General features: G+C 37.7%; 1 protein-coding gene across 3 annotated transcripts; it reads left to right on the top strand.

Annotated features, from left to right (window-relative positions):
- The first annotated feature begins 159 nt into the window (after positions 1-159).
- Positions 160-11,808, top strand: sgta (small glutamine-rich tetratricopeptide repeat (TPR)-containing, alpha). 3 transcript variants are annotated; one of them, XM_039766642.1, is made up of 9 exons: positions 160-262; positions 3,939-4,077; positions 4,310-4,413; positions 5,451-5,532; positions 5,647-5,746; positions 6,614-6,718; positions 6,928-7,066; positions 9,884-9,946; positions 11,703-11,808. In XM_039766642.1, the coding sequence occupies exons 2-9, from the start codon at positions 3,978-3,980 to the stop codon at positions 11,742-11,744; spliced, it is 735 nt and encodes a 244-aa protein (XP_039622576.1). In that variant the 5' UTR covers positions 160-262; positions 3,939-3,977; the 3' UTR covers positions 11,745-11,808. The 3 variants fall into 3 exon arrangements, with proteins under 3 accessions (XP_039622576.1, XP_039622574.1, XP_039622577.1); XM_039766640.1 differs by lacking the exon at positions 160-262 and adding an exon at positions 269-443; XM_039766643.1 differs by lacking the exon at positions 160-262 and adding an exon at positions 494-518.
- The last annotated feature ends 1,224 nt before the right edge of the window (positions 11,809-13,032 follow it).

Raw genomic sequence — 13,032 nt, 5'->3', positions numbered from 1 at the left:
GGTGCTCACTGCAAGAGATTCTGAATTTTTTTCTAATATTTTATCCAAGATTGCCTGGGGTGTTTTGTTCCATGAGCATTTGGCTGCGCAGCTTTAGTTTTACTCCAACATATGATGCGCGGCAGAACAGTGGCAATTTTCCTTTATCTAATTGGACAAAAGAAATGTCAACCATATTTAATAGAGGCGGGATAAAGTCGTGGCCAGTGATTGGAGAACGACGTCATTCAATGGAATAATTCCACTTTCATAGGCAAAAAAGGTATAGTACAAGAAGTAAGACAGGTATCTAAATTCAGATCGAAAGAAAGAAGGCAAGCCTTAAGTAAAGATAACACAGTTTTGATATTTACTAATAGCCCTGTAGCCCTAAGTGACGTATCTTGGCGCAGGCGCATTTTGCCATATTGTAAGTGCTCGTGCGTCTGCAGCTGGAGACTGAGGTGAGTTCAACTTTTAGAAAACGCGTTTGGAAGAATGTCTTAAGTATTTTTCATTTGGCAGTTTAGAACTTGAATGTGAGTGGTATCGCAGTATACTTTATTTGATTTTAAACTGGGAGGGCAAAAGAGACCCGTCCTGTACTGGAAGCTTCTGTGGATCGCAGGCTGGCCTGCATGCCTACCGGGACCCTCCAACCGCGGAATAATGTATTGTGAGTGAGAAAGAGCAAAGGGGAATTCAGACAACGGGAACAATAGTAAAGCTTGAGGACATAGGAAGAGTGGTAGAACTTGAGGTCACAGACATAAAAGTGAGGAGGTAATCGAGCGAGATGGTAGGGCTGTACAGTGTAACGAGATAAAAGCGAGGCCTTGGAGTTGAAAACAGGAATGAAGACACTGAGACAGACTATGGGAAGGTGTTAAATGACGGGGTGTATGGATTACAACGACGTAGTTGGAATAAGACTCCAGACCCCCGAAAGAATGAGAAATTCGTGTAGACGTATGGTTCGATATAAATGTCAGCAAGCTAACTGTGGCCCAAAAATGACCAGACTGTTCTCGGGGGGAAAATGTTGGAGTCTGTTCACATGTTTCCTCATAGGTGTGAAATTCATGTTTTTGGGAGAGTCCGAATAAGATGAGTAACCAGATGTCACAGTTATAAAACCCCTTTTGGCAATGATTTGCTTTAAATCCATGTCTAATGAGGAATAGTTTCAGGGTATAGTTAATGTAGCACTTTTATCGTGAACACATTTTGTATATTAGGACAATAAGTTATGATTTTCTCAAAAAGACTTTATAATATAAACACCTTAAAACTGCTGTAGATATTAATTGACTTATAAAATGTAGGTACAAATTTAAGAAGAGCTGAGAGCCCAGGTTGAGGGGGTCTCTATAGTTCTATATATCGCTAATAAGTTAAGTCAGTATTTCAAGAGGACCGAGTCCCGATTTTAAGTCGAGTAGCTGGGTTTTATTCAGACGTTCAATGTGGGTAGGGTGCAGATATATTCAGGAAAGCTTAAGAGTTTCCCGGTAAAATGAGGTTTTAGTTTCAGCAGTTTCATCTTACTTCCTGGAAAGGACTTTGCAAATTGAATTATAGTTAGAGCTATGTCCTTTTTTCTCTCACCATTATTAACTGGCAAAGATTGACCAAAGTTTGACTATAAATCGAGGAAGCCAAATAATTAGTGCAGAATTTTAAGGAGGTGTCCAGAGAAAAATTAAGTCTTGTTATGTTAAAGATGTTGGACACTATTGGTTTTATTGAACTAATACTGTAGAGTTTGCTAATATAATACTTTAGATGCAGACAGTGAGCTTATCTGCAAATCATTGTAAGACAACCCAGACTGTAACATAGGCACCCATAGAAGATGTGGAAAGTTTGAGTCATATCCATCCATTTGTGTAGTTTTTGTAATGTATGTGTAGAAGTCATGGGCATAGGGTGTCAGACCCTGTCTAGGTAACATTAGAGGGACAGCAGTTCATAGTAAGGAGTACCCATACACATACCTACCAATAGCTTATACCAGGCTGGTTTACAATATCCAGTTATGCCAATGTCCATTTCTTGTTTGTTTTTTTTTCTTCTCAAACCATGCACTTGCAGTTTTTCTGTTAGCACATCTTCAGTCCACTGTAGACTGTGAACATTAAGTAAACATTGCTTGCTGGGTCACTTTCTATCTTTTTTAGTTTTTTTGGAAGTAATGTAGTGCAGAACTACTCATGTTTTGGTTGATCACTAGGTAAGCCTATGTTGATCCAAGTCCCCAGCATTTTTTCAATTTTATGGTACTGGCATTACATCTAGGCCGTTTGTTAGTAAAAACCCTGCATTAAATGGTGGCATTACTTCATCCACACTACTCCTAAATTTTGTAATATATTAGACTAAAAATACAGATGCCCTCTTCATGTAATACTCAAACATACTCAACCACTAATTTCTTTGTAGTTATTTTGGTGGCATGATTTTAACTATAGCAATGTATTTTCTGGAGACTAGCTATTGGGTAATAAATTGACTATTCTGTTTGTTAAAATTTCTGTGAGTCCTTTGCAGTCACTTTGGTGGCAACTATAGTAAAAAGGTGTTTTTTTAGAGAATGGTGACTGGCTATATAGTATGACTGTAGTGCTGGGCGATATGGAAAAATCATATATCACGATATGGATTATTTTATATCACAATAACAATATATATCACGATATACCACCCACAATAAAGTACGTTTCCAGTTATTCTCTGAAAAGTTTGACAAAAATATCATTGCATACTTTTTTTTGCAACTTTATTTTGAAGTGACATTTAACTGAACTGTCACAAAACCACAAGATGGAGTTTCTTTAAAAAGTTCATTTTATTCTTGATTATCACTTATATAAAGGGTAGAGTATGCATTGCATAGCGACAAGACATTATCATTCATTTGTCATAGCCTATTTAATGCAATATTTTCTTTAGTAATTGATAAAATTAGGTTAGAAACGATAGAAACGATAGAAGAGAAATAGGACGATAGACACTTTTCTATCGTCCCCACGATATATATCGTCATATCGCCCAGCACCATATGACTGTATAACTATAATTACTTTTCCAGCTCCCTTTATGCCACAAAACCTGGCAATTTGCTGGCATCACACAATACTAACACCCCTATCATGTCTAACTTTTAGTTTGTGGTGATGGGATCATTTTTTGTGCTGAATTTTCACAAAAGTTGGTGGACTCTTGTTTGTTAAAGAAAGGCAGTATACACTACAGGGCTCTAAGTATGTTTTATCTGTGAAGATAACAATAATTCACTATTATTCCTGTATTTTTAAAATATCACTGATAGCTGACTGTAATAATTGTTTAACTTTAAAGAAAACATTTGAAACTATAAATCAGTCTGTATTAATACGGAAGTTAAAAGATTTGTGATGCCTTGTATAACACCTGATCCCTGTATAGTGAAAGATCGTTTGTTGGGAGGCCATTATCCTGCAACCTATTTAGCTCTATGATTTGATCTTGGTTGATGAGCAGAGGAGGGAAAACGTTTTAACATTAGTATACTGTTTAGTTTTTGTTTGTAAATAAACAGTCTAAAGTTACTATACAAATGTGAAGCAAAAGCCTTTTAAAACATTTGATGACAACATTTGGATATTCATTTATTTCTGAAGGTTGTCCTGTATCAATTCTTCTAGCTTGGCTATGTTTTGTAGACTGTATGGCATGTTCTTATTAGACAATACACACAATGAGCCTTTGTATATTGTACCAACTTGTCTGTGGCAGTATGATGCCCTTGAGTGAAACTCTGCCTAATTTATCATTGTGGTAACTGCAGTGCTTTTGACCAGACAGATTGGAGTATGCAGCCAGGTTTGCTTATGATAAGTTACAGGGGCACACAAATATCTTAATTTCCACTGTCTTTCCCTTTAGCTCAGTTATGCAGCCTTTTTTTTTTTTTGTAGGCTCCTCCACGGAGATCGCCTTTGTCCCTGCACAACACAATGGCCAACAACCAGCGTCTTGCCTACTCTATCATCTCATTCCTCCGGGACCAACTCACATCAGGGGACCTGTCATCAGATGCACAGGAGAGCTTAGAGGGTATGCGAGTTCCTTAAAAGGCATTCCTGACTGACTTTAAAAGGTTGACAGTATGGATGATTAGTTTAATCCTGGGTTGAACATAGTTCTGATGTTTTGATTAAACAGTGTTTGATTTGGGCAAGTAAAGCTACTTATTTTGAAAGTTTACCTTCAGTCTCATACCAATTGAGTCTTGTATTATAATTCATGCTCTTCAGTATTGTTTGACTTTGTTTAATTTTCACATTAGTTGCAATTCAGTGTTTGGAGACAGCTTTTGGAGTTTCTCTTGAAGACAAAACTCTTGCAGTTACACAGACACTTCCAGAAATTTTTGCAGCTGCTACACTAACGGTAAGAGGGTGTTGCACCACATTTATGTCTTTTTATTAAAATAGATAAAGTTGAAGAACCAGTTAGGAAACCTAATCGTTCCCCAGAGCCAGTAGATGTGAAAAGTAACTGGTTAGAAGGGGGAAGCTGCCTTCAATGCAGCATGTTTAATAAGCATATTAGATTGAGATGCATTAATCAGTAATTTAGAATGGTGGCCAGTAGCAGCCCATTTTACACTGCTCACCAGTACTTATTACACTTTGTTCTGTTCTAATCTTAAACTGTAAAGAATGGGTTAATGTAAAACTGACAAATGCGTTGTATCTTTTTGTGCATATTTCCCTTGGTAACACCTGTGGCAAGGTGCAAGTATTTATGGATTTTTTTTTTTGTGTTCATTTTATTTTGATTAACATAATTTAACAGAACTTGGACAGAATAGCTATATGGGGTAATTTTAAACAAATTGTTGATTCTTTAGGATTTTAAATTTATGTACTAGTGATCAATGATGTGCAAACAACAATTTGTAATGAGGTGTACAGTTTAACAGAAAGAAAACTCATTGTCGCTTTTAAAATATGTTTTGAGCCATCTTTTATACCCTCTGCCACCATGGTGTTAATTTACTGAGGAATAGACTAAAAATTTTAGCTAACAAGGAACCACAAAAATTTAAAAAAACAATTCATCTTTGTTTTATAAGTAGCAACTAAGCAGTTTTACGTTATTTATTTTGTGTATGGTGGTTTTTGGAAAATCCTGTTGGGTGTGTCTAAAGCATAAATGTATTTAATACTCGGCTCTGTGAAGCTTTGTGGGATCATAACGGTGAATTTGTACCCATTTATAGCGGTGAATATAATTTTAATTTTTTTCATTAAAGACAGACATATTTTGCATGACTGACTCCAGTTCATTTAACCATTTTAAAAATGTCTTTACTTTGTAATGCCAGTTTTTGATTGTAGAGGCCATGTTTTTTGACATGACAACTAAGTGTTATTTTTGAGTAAATGCTAATATTCATTGTGGTCATCTTTTATTATGTTTAGGATGCACCTCAGGTTACTGTTAACACACCAGAACCACCAAAAGAGGAGGATATCACTGAAGCTGAACGCCTCAAAACAGAAGGCAAGTGCCAAATAGTAAAAATAAACACGTAGAATGCTCACACATTAATTTGCATATTTCCACATTCTATCTGGCAGATAGAAGCAATAGTCATGAATTTGTGTTTCCCTTTAGGCAATGAACAAATGAAGGCTGAAAATTTTTCGGGAGCAGTGGACTTCTACTCCAGAGCACTAGAGTTAAACCCACACAATGCTGTATATTACTGCAATAGGTAAGGGAGAAAAATAATGGTGTTACTTTTCATGTCCCCATCTGCCACATTCAGGGAATGTACACTTGCTTTTGGATTGCACAACATAGTTGCACAAAAGAATGCTTTACTGAAAAGCACAAATGCAGTGCTGAGTTCACAAAGTTAAGCTTTGCCAGTATGATTAGGACAAAGCCCTCATTCTCTGCCAGCTCATGTGTCCTATGTATTGTAGTAATTCCAGCTGTGGCCATCCAGCCATACATCTGAAACCAGAGTTTTGGGGAAAGGTTGCAGTGGATGGAGTACCCTGTGACTTTTGAGGAAGGAGTACAGGTTTCTTTAACCTTCTTGTATAATACAGTACCATGGCTGTCCATTTGTCTGTCCAGGGTTTTAAATTACCTGTAGCTCGCAAACCATTTGGCCTATTGACGTGAAATTTGGTACACATGTACTATTTGACGGCTGCTGTCCTCTTTTGGGGTGATGATTGACCTCCAAGGTCAAAGATCAACCCAGGAAATTCAAGGTCAAAAATCAAAACCTGTAGCCTGAAATCTGGTACACCTATACAGTACTACACTGAAACTCTTCACAACGGTTTTATGTTAAAAGTGAAGAGTTTGGAAATTATTACTCTTTAATTTTATGTTTATTGTAGAACCAACTCTCAGCAGCGGGCAGTAGGGCGGCCATGCAGCGGACGTGTACGGGCACAAAGTATGGTCAAGTGTATTCACTGCACGTTATTGTGCAGTACGCCGTTACTGGTGTCTAATAATCTATCCGTGATGTTGTAAACTGACAAGTGTTTCAAACCTATAGTCTATCATATCCCTAACTTGTGTGTTGCTTTTTTTTTTTTTTTTGTTGTTGTTTTGTTAGAGCTGCTGCACTCAGTAAATTGGGCAACTATGCAGGTGCTGTCCAAGACTGTGAACAAGCAATCTCAATTGATCCAAACTACAGCAAAGCCTATGGACGCATGGGGTGAGTACTCTGTATATGTATGTCCTTTCACATATCCTTATTCCCTTAAATGTCTGTTTCCCTTTTAGATGAATGTTTCGCTTAAATAGCATTTAGTGTAATTGGAGTCTTATGCTATTTCTTGTTTTTTTAGAGTAGAGATTTCTCCTGCAGTTGATGCATGATATTTTTCTTCTGGAGCCACATACATGTTTTCTCTTTTTTTTTAGTCTGGCTCTTTCAAGTCTGAATAAGCACGCTGAGGCAGTGATATACTACAAAAAGGCACTGGAGCTTGATCCTGAGAATGAGTCGTATAAATCCAATCTAAAGATAGCGGAGCAGAAAATAAAGGAGCTGCCCAGTCCTGTAAGTGGGCACATTCAAGTATCTCACTCTTTATATACATTTAGGTTATTTTTTTTAGGTGCTACTTATACTGTTGTATAACATGACATTTACAAAGGCCTGCTTTGGTTTTTAACACTTGCAGAATATAAATAAGAACATAAAGTGAATATTTATGTCTGTACAATGAGCCACGCTATAAAGTTTCACTTTGGTGGCTTATTAAGTAGGAAGATAGACTTTAAATTTTTTACATTTAATGTTTTAACGAAGTAAAAGGCATTTTATTTGGTTTAAATGTCTCAAAATTGCATCTATACTAATAAAAGGCAAAGCCCTCACTGACTGACCGACTCACTCATCACTAATTCTCCAACTTCCCGTGTAGGTAGAAGGCTGAAATTTGGCAGGTTTATTCCTTACAGCTTACTTACAAAAGTTGGGCAGGTTTCATTTCGAAATTTTACGCGTAATGGTCATAACTGGAACCTATTTTCGTCCATATACTATAATAGACTGCAGCTCGATGGCCATGGGAGTCGGAGTTGCGTATCGCATCATCACGCCTCCCACATAAATTATGTGAACTGACTATGAATGCATTCCGTAGAGAACAAGGAAGAGCTCCAAAGAGCGCTGAAGAAAAACACAATTGAGAAGGCAGCAAAAGAATATCAAGCGAGTGACGCATTCAAGCATATTCATGAGTGCAGCTACTGCGGAAACAAAGCACGGTGTAAACTGTAAGTTTAAATTGAGTTTATAGACACGCTCCCACTGCCGTTTGTCATGCCTAAGACGAATACCATATTCGCGAGATACAAGTTTAATGAGAAGACACGAGGTATAAACGAGGCTTGGGATCACTTTGTAACGGAGTTAAAATTGCTGTTGTGAGAAAATTTTTAAGTGCTGGGTCTTGGCTAACATTAAATAAAGCTGTGGACATTGCAAGATCACACGAGAGCGGCTCACGTGAACTGACTGTGAACGCAGTACGAGTGATCACTTTGATGAATCAAACCTGTTCAAAAAATGCATTACACAGTTGAGAAGGTAGCAAAAGAATATGAAGCGAGTGACGCATACAAGCATATTCATGAGTGCAGCTACTTCGGAAACAAAGCACGGTGTAATCCTAAAGTTTAAATTAAGTTCATAGACAGGCTGCTGCTGGCGTTTGTCATGCCCACAACGAATGCGATATTCGTGGGATACAAGTTTAATGAGAGGACGCAGGGTATAAATGAGTGTTTTGATCACTTTGTAACTAAGTTAAAATTGCTGGTGAAGGACTGTGCTTATATAAATTCCGAGAGACTGTGTTTGTGAGAGGATTGACAGTTAAGGTGGGTGGGGGAGTCACGTCCTCATCTCCCCTCCCATTCACCTCATTTCATTCACTTCATTTCACTCCGAGCTGAGCTCTGTACCTGACACGGTCTTACCGTTCTTTTTCCTTAGTGTTTAGTCCTCTCTCCTTTACTGATTTATATAAAGGAGGGTTGAGACTGTCAGGGATAGAATAGTGTTTGGCACAAACTCAGCAAAAGTGCGAGAGAAACTTTTTTTAGGGCCGAATCTGAGCTAACATTAAATAAAGCCATGGACATCACAATCCGAGAGACTGTATATGGAGGGATTGACAGTTAAGGTGGGTGGGGGAGTCACGTCCTCTCCCATTCACCTCATTTCATTTCCTTCATTTCGCTCCGAGCTGAGCTCCGCAGCTAACGCGGTCTTGCAGAAGCAACTTTGTGACGCTGCCACCAAATACTCACAGAAAAATCCACAAGTTAATACACACGTTGTCTCTAGAGTTTCTCCACACTCTGAATCCTCCAGGCACTACTGAGCATAATCTAATTTTGAGGGTTGGGACACCAATAATGTTACTGAAAACCTTACAGCCACCGAGACTTTGTTACGGCACGAGACTTCAGGTCACGTGTCTGCAAAAGAACCTAATTGAGGCAACTATTTTTACTGGCAGTTGCTCAGGGGAGAGCATTTGTATTCCTCACATCCCCGTTATACCCTCTGATCTCCCATTTCAATTCAAATGCCTCCAATTTCCAGTAAGGCTTTGCTTCGAGATGAAAATTAAGTCTTGGGGACAGACCCTACAAAAGGTTGCCATTGATTTGAGGCAAGATTGCTTTTCTCCTGGACAACTATACGTTGCATGCTCAAGAGTAAGCTCGCACAGCTTGGTCATATTACAACCAGAGTGCTGAACTGACAACGTGGTATACAAAGAGATCCTTAACAAGTAATTATTGGTGTATTTTCCCTCAGTTTAAAAAGGTTTACTTTTCTTAATAAAAATTTTAAAAGAAGTACTTTGCTGCTGCGAAGCTCGAGGATTTTGCTATATATGACAGTCATGTTACGTTATTTTTAAAATGTTTCCTTTTTCATAACTTTTTTAACACACTACTTCTCCGCTGCGAAGCGCGGGTATTTTGCTAGTTCAATATGAGGCTTTTGAGTCCTGTATTAATACTTAACACTAACTGAAGCTCTCATGTTCACAAGTAATTTTACCAACAAATCACAAGGTCATAAAATGCTCCATGCACGGAGAAGAGTAACCACAATACTAATACTTGGTGTTAAGCCTTTGTTAAGGTCTTACTATCTATAATGCAGCTGCTTGTTGCATGCTGTTATGTAGTATTTTTGTGTTACTGAGTTTAGTATGTAGACTACCTAATATTTGTCTATTACACTAGGTTACAAGGCTTTTGCCAAGATGCTGTTGACAGTTTCGGTGAATATTATAAAAATAGATATTTTTGTGTTGTGCTCCAATTTGTATCATTTTCTTGCAATCAGGTACCTGGTATGGGAGGAGTGGATCTGGCTGGATTGCTCAGCAACCCAAGCTTTATGAATATGGTAAGCATCCTGTGCTGCATGTTTGCCGTGGAGTAGGCTTTTTTCATTTTTATGGATAACTAGCTGTGCCCCACAGCTCCACCCACTTAGAAGTGAAACGGGCCAACGAAGAGGGCCATGCCTGGCTCCCTACTCCTGACGTCCTGCTTCCCCCTCCTTTTGGCAAACGGCTTCTGTCTTGGATTAGCGCAAATATCGCTGCTGCAAGCAAACTATGATTCTTAGCGAGATGAGAGAAGTTGCAAAATCAACCATAATGTTCAAGCAAATTGTAGAAAAAAATTTCAAATCTAAATCCGTTAAGTAGTTCTCTCGTTTTGCTAGCTAAGTGGATGCAACATACGCCTCAAGGCTGGTGTGAGTGAGGAGGCCCCCCACTCGGCCTGCTGCGTCTGTCTCAGATTCGTGCAAATAAATCGTTACCGCAAGTGAACTATGATTCTTAGCGAGATGAGAGAATGAAAATTATATATGTATATTTGTTCTACTCCTCAAACCAGATACTAGGTCTGCTGGATTTTCTTGTATGACAGAGTTGAAGGCAGGGGTGATGAGTATGACCAGAATTAAGCGAGAGTAAATGTGATATGACTTAACACATAAATTTCACTTGTAAGCAGTAGCTGATCAAATTTTTACTTGGTTTTAGTCGGTTAGCATTTTAAACAAAACTACTAACCCAAATATATAGCATTGTTGTAGACAATATTGCATCTTGCCTCGAAAGCTTGCATATTGTAATCCTTTTAGTTAGCCAATAAAAGGTGACATTCTGCTTGGCTTGTAGACAATATGAAATTAAGTTAATCTCAATATTTTAAACTTTTTCTGATAAGACTTTCAAGCAAATTCAGAAAATAGTTATGTACAGTCAGAACTTTTTTTTTTTGTGCAATTCAGAAGTTCAGTTTTATTGGACACATCTAGGGACCTTCAAAAAGGAATGCATGAATAGCAGGTGATTACCTCACCCCACCCCCATTTCGGAGAGCCTGAAAACTGTGCACTTTTAAAATTGGACTATTTGCTCTTCTTTTCATTAAGAAAGACAAGATAACTTCACATAAAAAATGATTCTAGAAAGGAGTTGCAGTAAATAAACCCCACCTAAAGTGCTTTACAAATACTTGGATACAGTATAACTGTTAACCTTGCCTGTACACCAGTTAAAAAAAAAAAAAATAGAGGTAAATTGACTTGCTCAGATTCCCTGGTGGGGTCAGAAGCCTTGGTTTTTGAAGTCCAGTATCTTAGAAGTGTAAGATACTGTTGCTGCAATCTTGGTAAATAATGGAGCGGACATTGAGAGACCATTGCTTTGATTACACAGCTACATTGCTTAGTGTGTTGTACCTGATTTATAATTTAAATTCTTGATGTCATATGTGCATTTCACCATGTTATGAATATTGTCATAAATATTGTATTTTTTCCTTTAGCAATGGAGCTTCTCAAATGAAATAAAAGGTCCTAAGCTCAGGTCTTGAAGTAAACATCCAGCAGTGGGTGTAGCTCCATTTGTTAACAATAGAATAAATGTACATGATTATATATTTTGTGAGTTCATGTGCTGTTTTGACATATTTATGGGGTTATGTTGCCTCTCAAAACATTGGACTAAATATCCTGTTTTTAACAAATAGATGTGTAGCCTTTTTTTCCAGTAGCACTTGGAGTCTCTAGTTTCAAAATATTTGAGCATTAACGTGTGAAGAAGTCCAATTAATAAACTGTTCTGGTTTTCCCCTTCTTCTAGGCATCCAGCCTAATGAACAACCCACAAGTTCAGCAGCTGTAAGTATTTGTGTGGAAGTGAAATGTACTTCTTAGAGCTGATTATTAGAGGGCTGTGTAAATGATACTAGGTTCACTGACTGTTTGTGCATATTTTGAAAAGACCATCGGACAATAATTGTCAAAAATACGTCCATCCATCCATTATCCAACCTGCTATATCCTAACTACAGGGTTACGGGGGTCTGCTGGAGCCAATCCCAGCCAATACAGGGAGCAAGGCTGGAAACAAACCCCGGACGGGGCTCCAGCCCACCACAAGTCAAAAATACAGATGTTATTTAATACTTGTGGAAGTCTATGCACTTTTTGATCTAAAAGTCTGGATTCAGGAAGTTGTAAATCATATTTTTAAGTTTGTTTTGCAATCAGTAATTCAAGTGGAAAAGGAATGCTCACTTTTTTAGAAAATCCTACAATGAAGAAATGTTGGTTGTATAAATGTGTACATTGTAGAATGACCTTTAGCTTGAATTCTACTCATAATTTAATCCTAGTGAAAATGTTTTAACTTTAGCTTACTATCTTCCATTAACAAGTTTCTTTGTCACCCTATGTTGAACTTAATTTAAAATTACTGGGATCCACCCTATGAATTTTTCTTAATGTTAAAAATATCGATCGATCGATCAATGAGTCCATTATGATTAGTAGGTCCTTCTCATAATTATTACTTTATAGTTTCTAACCTTGCATTGTGTATTGAAATCTACTTTTTTTTTTTCTTTCGTTCATGTAATACCTTACATTTACTTATAGTAAATATTATCTGCTTCAAATCTATCCAAGCCTACAGCCTGCCAAGGTCCCTGTTAAATTATTTGATCTTTTATAGGTTATCTACTATTCCATCCAGTTTGATGTATTTGTCTGGTATGCCATTCCACACTGTTGAACCTACCTCCTACGCCTTTTGTTTGGATTCCTCATTTGTACAGGGGAAGACCATAGGTTAAGTTTCTTTCTGAAATATATTCCTTGGGGAACATAGTGATGGCACCTGCATGCTATTACAGAAGGAGTCATTTTTGGCATTTGACACAGGTGTACAGTTTTCCCAATGTATTTTAGTCAATGAATGTTTGTTTTGGGGACAAAACCACCCCACTGGGGAATTTCTTTAATGACCATATATGCATATTATTCCACCTTGGCTGGTGCATGGTACTTCTGCAAGTCTGTATGTATTTAAAAAAAAAAAAAGCATCAGCACTTTACCTTGAGGAACACCACTTCTAACATCACCTTATTCTTTCATAAGTTCCTCTCACCATAACTCCAGTGTTTAGGCA

Source organism: Polypterus senegalus, chromosome 10 (genome assembly GCF_016835505.1).
Source record: "Polypterus senegalus isolate Bchr_013 chromosome 10, ASM1683550v1, whole genome shotgun sequence".
In the NCBI taxonomy this organism is placed as follows: Eukaryota; Metazoa; Chordata; class Cladistia; order Polypteriformes; family Polypteridae; genus Polypterus; species Polypterus senegalus.
The sequence above is the reverse complement of the archived record's forward strand: the minus strand, read 5'-3'. Positions and strand labels throughout refer to the sequence as shown.

Bases quoted from the DNA above. Each gene is read 5' to 3' on its own strand.
- sgta (XM_039766642.1), top strand. From the start codon at position 3,978: ATGGCCAACAACCAGCGTCTTGCCTACTCTATCATCTCATTCCTCCGG. The intron at 5,533-5,646 runs GCAAGTGCCAAA...GTTTCCCTTTAG, and splicing joins TGAACGCCTCAAAACAGAAG to GCAATGAACAAATGAAGGCT. The intron at 7,067-9,883 runs GTAAGTGGGCAC...TCTTGCAATCAG, and splicing joins TAAAGGAGCTGCCCAGTCCT to GTACCTGGTATGGGAGGAGT.